The sequence below is a fragment of the Myotis davidii genome, unplaced genomic scaffold, assembly GCF_000327345.1.
Source record: "Myotis davidii unplaced genomic scaffold, ASM32734v1 scaffold499, whole genome shotgun sequence".
NCBI lineage: Eukaryota > Metazoa > Chordata > Mammalia > Chiroptera > Vespertilionidae > Myotis > Myotis davidii.
The window spans coordinates 205,275-212,506 of record NW_006290677.1 but is presented as its reverse complement, the minus strand read 5'-3'; the positions used below and the strand labels follow the sequence as shown (position 1 = coordinate 212,506).

Below are 7,232 nucleotides of genomic sequence, written 5' to 3'. Positions count from 1 at the left end.
TAAAAATATATTAAAGAAGAAAAAGAAAGCATCATAGTCAAGAGCCAGTCGAACACATGCCTTCTTCTCCCCACCAGGCCTGATCAGGGTGTTGACCTTGGCCACGGCATGTCATAGAGCTTCTTTGCCGCCTGTGTGATCTGGTGCTTGTTGGCCTTGACATCCACAATGCACACAAGTGTATTGCTGTCTTCTATCTTCTTCATGGCTGACTCGGTAGTCAGGGGGCATTTGACGATGGCATAGTGGTCAAGCTTGTTTCTCCTGGGTGCGCTCTCCCGAGGATATGTGGGCGGCCTTCGGAGCCTCAGTGTCTTTGGCCGTCGGAAGGTGGGTGACGTGCGGATCTTCTTTTTGTGTGTGGCTGTGGACGCCTTTCAACACTGCTTTCTTTGTCTTCAAAGCCTTTGCTTTGGCTTCGGCTTTGGGAGGGGTAGGGGCTTCCTTCTTAGCTTAAGCTGAATACTCTATTACTTGCCAGACACGCTGTTTGGTGCAGGGAAAACTGTGAGGGAAATGGACCCTGGCTTCTCCCTCATGAAGCTTTCAGTTTAGTGAGGCAGACAGCTGATAAACAAGTTATTAGAGATAAGTGAATGGTTCAAATGTGTCAGATGCCGTGAGAATTATAGGGTGGGTTGCAGGTGAGAATATGGGGCTGGGGATGGGGAGCCTGCCTCATCCGAGGGTGCCAGAGGCCTTCTCTGAGGAAATGATGTTCTGTTTATAGGGGGTGAAACTGCATTTCTCGACGTGTGGAGTTTATGCAATTAGAAGGGAAGACTATCATTGTTATTTCTCGAGGTCTTCTGATTTGTTCTGACTCAGTGGGCTCTCTGGAGGACAGTTGTCTTTCAGTATCTTCTGTTCTGTGCAGGGAAATTCGGGGAGAAGTGAGAAGTGTTTTGCCTTTCTTTTTTGGTTATTTTATTAGGCCATAGAACTATTAGATGACTTCAGAAAATGTGCACTTTCAGCATGTTTATTAACCTCTTCTTATAAAGAAACTGCTGAAGCCTAAAGAAACTGAGTGACTTGCTCAAGGTCACAGAGCTTAAAAGTGGTGGAAAAAAATTATTATTTTTATCTGCTGTGGCACCGTTCCTGTTTTCATGAACAAAGATAATACCTTAATACATTCATTTGAACTTTGAACTGGAAAAGGTGGTGAAGTTGGATTTTCTCCCTCTCCAATTGCTGACTGAATGACAGCTCTCCCTGTATCCTGCCTCTTAAATATTGCATTGTGGTTAAGAGCAGGGACTCTGGGACCAAACTGCCAGGTGGAATTGGCTCTGGAACATACTGGCTGTGAGATGTTGAGCAAGTTAATTAATGTCTTTGTGCGTCATGTGAGCATTGGATACAATTTAAGTACCTACCTCATAGTCATTGTGCGGATTGAGTGAGTGATTACATGTAAAGTGCTTGAAATGGAGCTTGACACATAATACATGCTTGTAGACACAGACAACAGTGTGGTGATAGCTAACAGGGGCGGAGGTAGGTGGAGTGGGCAAAGGGTGAGGGGAAATGGAGATGGAAAGAGACTTTGCTTGGGTGATGGGCACATGATGCATTGTGCAGATGATACTTTGTTGAGTTGCACACTTGAAACCTGTATGCTTTCATGAACCAATGTCACTCCAATAAATTCAATAAAAAAGAAAAGAAAAAAAAAAAGAATGAAGGGGCCCTGGCTGGTTTGGCTCAGTGGATAGAGCATTGGCCTATGGACTAAGGGGTCCTGGGTTCAATTCCGTCAAGGGCACATGCCCGGGTTGCATGCTTGATCACCATGAGGGGGCGTGCAGGAGGCAGCCAATCAATTATTCTCTCTCATCATTGGTGTTTCTATCTCTCTCCCTTCCTCTCTGAAATAAATAAAAATATATTTTTAAAAAAGAATAAAGGGGAAACTTTTAAATAATCTAACAAAGAAAACACCCACACACACAACAACAACAAAAAAACAAACAAACGCCTATCCCTAACCAGACACACACACAACAGATTAAAAAAAAATTTAAAAAATTGTAAGTGCTTTTTTTCTTAGGGCTGAAAATAACAATGAAATGATTTGGGTGAAGGTGTTTCCACTTCTAAACTAAAGTCAAGCAATGCTTTCTTTTCTGCTTCTCCAACCTGATCCTTCTTGTATGCCTTTACAGCTTCAGATCTGGGACACAGCAGGTCAGGAGAGATTTCGGTCCATTACTCAGAGTTATTATCGAAGCGCCAATGCCTTGATCCTCACCTATGACATAACCTGTGAGGAATCCTTCCGTTGCCTTCCTGAGTGGCTGCGGGAAATAGAACAATATGCCAGCAACAAGGTCATCACTGTGCTAGTGGGTAAGTAAGCTCTAATGAGGAGGGAAATTTATTTTGGGGCATCAGAGAATGTGTAATCACATAAAGCTTGTATCTTTGTACCTTCCAAGAATATAATCTACAGCTATATAATTCAAGCAGTCAGCCAGCATTCAGTTCTGCAATTGAAGAGAAAATTAAATAAGTCCTATCCCATGGTGATGGTTTAGGAAAGTAAAGTAGAAAATATTGCTGATTGATTTTTCTATCATTGTAGGCTCTAGGGAAGAAGATAAGACTGCCATGAAGTTATGTGGGCTGCTAAACATTATTTTAAATCTAATTACGAGATCATGAAACTGCTGGTCTAGAAGTAAAATGTATCTCTTAAGTTGATAAGGAATTCATTATTGAAGCAATTGTTTTTTGCCTAAAAAATGGACTGTGGCTGATTTTGTCCCTTGCATTTATGCTGACTTCAGAAATTCTTAATTTTCTGAAAGAATCTACTGAGGGAAATTCTGCAGTTTATTTCATTTTGTAGGAGAGTAAACCTCTGTTTAGCATGGGGGGAAAGCAAAAAACAACCCATGATTTTCTATGGTAACAAATACATCCATTAAGCCCAAGCCGGTTGAGCAATGGTTAGAGCACCGGCCTGCAGACCAAAGGGTCTGGGGTTTGATTCCCAGTCAAGGGTACCTATTTCAGTTGCAGGTAAATTGTTGGAAAGATAAAGTACACCATGAATTGTTCATGTGGATACTTCCATGTATAATTTAGAACTTCAGAAATTTTACTTAACCTTGTTAATCTTACATCTGTATTTCCTTTTTCTCGTGCCAAAAATCCCTGTCGCGGTGACACCTGCATAATCACTCACTTGCTTTATCCCCAACAAACATAGCAGCCTCAGAATAACAATGCCTGTACTACTGCTGACAAGATGATTACTGCAAGAATTTAAGATTTCTTTCCTTCAGTTCTTTTTGTTCTTGGAGTGTCTGTGACTAGGGGTGCATAGTTAAATCACGGTCTCTTAAACTCACGTGAAATCGTTTCTCTGTGTGGTTGTGCTGCTTCAGGATAAACAGGCTCACTTGTTTAATTTTGCTTTCAATTTTAGGAATTGCTTTTTAAATTTAATTCAATGTTAATTGTATAGTTATCATTAATTACATAATTATGTAAAACATTTATAAAATTATGAGTCAAATTTATAAAATAAGGTATATTTAGAGAGTTCTTGTTCCTATCCCTCCCTACCCCCTTTAAAAAATATTTTATTTATTTCAGAGAGGAAGGGAGAGGGAGAGAGAGATAGAAACATCAGTGATGAGAGAGAATCATTGATTGGCTACCTCCTGCAACCCCAACCAGGAATCAACCTCTTGGTTCATAGGTCAACGCTCAACCACTGAGCCACACTGGCCAGGCTTATTAACCTTATTCCTTTAATGGGTAATCATTATCTTTAAAATTAAGATTATGGTTTATTGTCCCATTAAAAATAAGGAAACAAACTGTGTATATATTTTTCATCCTTATTCTTAGGTATACAGTTGTATGTTGTATACACTTTTTTCTACTTTGCTTTATTCATTTAACAATATATCCGAGTGTCTCACCTGGCAGCATATAGACAGGTTCTTTATTGCTTTTCGCAGTGACAAATAACTACGGACGGGTCTATTACAGTGCATTTAGCCAGTGCCTAAACGATGGACATTTGGGCTGTTTCCAGTTCTTTGCCATTACATATGGCACTGGTATTTTAAAATAAACATTCCAGTAATTATACTCCCATTACTTGGCTTTACCAAGCCCATCTGTCTGGTTTGACTTCAGATATGGAATTGAATTTTGCTGTTTCTGAGCCTGCAAAAAGTCAAATGATGATTCCGTCTGTGATTTTACCACTGTTTTAGGCAACAAGATTGATCTGGCTGAAAGGAGAGAAGTCTCCCAGCAGAGAGCTGAAGAATTCTCAGAAGCCCAGGACATGTATTATCTGGAGACCTCAGCCAAGGAATCGGATAACGTGGAGAAACTCTTCCTTGACTTGGCATGTCGCCTCATCAGGGAGGCCAGGCAGAACACACTTGTGAACAGTGTATCATCACCCTTACCTGGAGAAGGGAAAAGCATCAGCTATTTGACTTGTTGTAACTTCAACTAAAGGCCGAGGCAAGGAGAAGCAAGAGGAATCATCAGCTGTCCCAATGGGCCGCAAATTGCTGGGGAGATCTGGCGACGATGATGGCTCCCGCTCTCAGACCTTCTGACTCCTGAGTTTACAAAGCATGGCAGGCCAAGGGCGTAGTCCACAGGCCGGGATTAGCAGAACATATAATGGTTCATCCTTTTGCAGTCTGGAGTCAGAGCAAGGAGACGATTGCACTAGGCGCTCCATGACCTGCAGAGCATGTTGCTTTTGTTTTTTAAAAAAAGCAAGCAAAAGCGCATTCCTGAACACAGTCCAGGGGAATCCCTCCTGCACACCAGTGGGTGCATGTGGGGGCTGTGCTTTAGGGCTTCTGGGGACCTTGGTTTTCTTGTCCACCAGATAAACCAAAACTGGGCAGGCCAAGTACTGTCTCTGTGGTGCGTGTTGATGACCCCATGGAGATTCTGAAGTGTTATTTCTCTTGTCTACAGGCACTTTCAAGAACTTTGGGATGTAAAGATGGAAAAAACCTTTACCCATGACCAAGAGTTAACATTTATTGTTTTAATGATATATACAAGCTCATGACTCCTTTTGGTGCTAATGATTCCGCTATTTCACAGACCAAATGTTTTAGTACATTGATGTCCTTAAATGTATTTCATAGAAATAAAAAAAAAAAATTAAGGGAAGTCCATGCATCAGCACTCTTTCTCAAAGTCTTGCTATACCTTTTCTAGGGTGGATTTGTTGGGAAAGAGAATACTTTCCTTTCATGTTCCCCTCTAAATCTTACCATTTTCTTCTATTTTCTCATCTTTCCTGCCCTTTGAGTAAATGAAAAAATTGGAAAAACGAAAAACAAGAATGGTTGATATAATATTCTGATATGAAAGATTAGCTCTAAGACTCTATGAGTACGTGTGAGGAAACAGACCAGATCTGACCAAAATACTGTGGCTTCATGGACTGCAGTGCAGAGCTCCAAGCAGAGCACAACCCTTGAGCGGGTCACATCTTTCTCTTCCTGGTACTATCTTTCTTGGACAGACCAAGGCCTGGGGTTTTGTAGGTTTTTAGTATGATAAGTGAAAACAGCAACAGATGAAAACTCTCATGAACCGTTTTTGTATCTTCAATGATAACCTTAGAAAGTTTCTGCTTGCGGAAGCAGGTTCAGTTGTCATTTGTCACCTCCTTTGTGTAGTAATGTCACCTTCAGACCATACCTTCTTTCCTGTTTCTTTTCTCTTTTCCTCCCTGTCTTTTCTGGTCTCTCCCTTCTTTTCTTCTTTCCTCCTTCCCTCTTCCAAACTCCCTCCTTTCCTTATATGCATGTGTTACTGCAAATCTCCAATTCAAATGGAGGTGTATATGCCTTTACTTAGCCAATTTTAAACCAGGATTAAAAAATGGAAGACAGGCTGCTGAATATGTATTATGTCTTCAGTGCCATACTTTGATACCTTCCAATTTGTTCACTGATATAAATGCAAATTGGGAAAATAATTAAACCTGTATGTTGTTGATGCTGTCAGATGTTTATGTAGCTTGCTGCTTAGCATAACTGAGGGATGAGTAATGGGATAAGGATATAATATGCAATTCCACTGATTCTGTAGATGGTGGGAATCTCGGTCCTGATAGGTTGATGTTTGAAAGCTAATTTTAAAGAAATGAGTCATGTAAAGACAGTATTGATAAAGCATTTCTAGCATTCTCTAGCCTGTTTCAGAGTGACCCACCTCTTGCACATGGGGGGGACTATACATTATTCTTTAAGGGACTGGTACTTTTGGTTGGCCCTACTGTGTTTGTCCTGATTGTATGGGTAAGAGAGATCCCAGAAGTTTGAATGGTTTTTTATTTTAGAATCTCTCTCTACAAGAAAGAAAAATAATTTTAATAAACACCAACCAAAATCATTATAACTGCTGCCTTTCTGTCTCAGTCTTCCCCACTAAGCCAACAACTAAAGGTATTCAGAAAACAAGTTGATCAAGGTGGGAAGAACTTCTGTTTTTAAACTGTACAGAAATGTCCCTATATTTAGATTTATTATCTTTTAATTAGGGCAAACATCCAGTTACCATAGGACATCATGACCCAACTTTGTCTCACAGCAGCAAGTGTATTGAAATTGAAGTTGCTTTGTGAACTAAGAGGATAGGACCTTATTAGATTGGACACATTTATGTTAAATAACAGCTTCTAGTCATTCTAGCATCTGAAATTCTTTTTTTTTCTTTATTGATTAAGGTATTACATATGTGTTCTTATTCCCTCATTGCCCCTCCACCCCCCTGCTCGGGCCCTCACCCCCCTCAGTGTATGTGTCCATTGGTTATGCTTATATGCATGCATACAAGTCCTTTGGTTGATCTCTCCCCGTTACTCCCCTGCTTTCCCTCTGAGGTTTGAAGGTCGGATCGATGCTTCTCTGTCTCTGGATCTGTTTTTGTTCATCAGTTTATGTTGTTCATTAGCATCTGCAATTCTTATTCCCCAAAGCTCACCCTCCCCTGTCTACCTTTGGCTGCACTTAGAAGGGGATTAGACAGCTCTGCTCTTGGCCTCTTTCTTCCCTGTTACACCTTCTAGCCTTTCTGTAATGTACAGTCACCCATCCATGGCCCATCAGCAGGACACATAAGAATGTAGGGCTTTCTTTTTTTTTTATCTTTAGTTGTGTAAATTCTAGATTAGACCTTATGGACACTTATTCACTGATGTAGTACAAGTCTGAGAATAA

At 40.6% G+C, this 7,232-nt stretch overlaps 1 protein-coding gene and 1 pseudogene across 4 annotated transcripts in view; one reads left to right on the top strand and one right to left on the bottom strand.

Moving 5' to 3' along the window:
- LOC107183079 overlaps window positions 1–1,580 on the bottom strand; it is a 2,592-nt pseudogene extending 1,012 nt beyond the window's left edge.
- RAB30 (RAB30, member RAS oncogene family) overlaps window positions 1–6,007 on the top strand; it is a 75,558-nt gene extending 69,551 nt beyond the window's left edge. For all 4 annotated transcript variants that reach the window (XM_006763737.2, XM_015563903.1, XM_006763739.2 and 1 more), the window contains 2 exons: window positions 2,172–2,355; window positions 4,242–6,007. In XM_006763737.2, coding sequence (XP_006763800.1) covers window positions 2,172–2,355; window positions 4,242–4,492 — 435 coding nt within the window. In that variant the 3' untranslated portion in view covers window positions 4,493–6,007. The remainder of the gene's footprint in view (window positions 1–2,171; window positions 2,356–4,241) is intronic.
- Window positions 6,008–7,232: the final 1,225 nt, after the last annotated feature.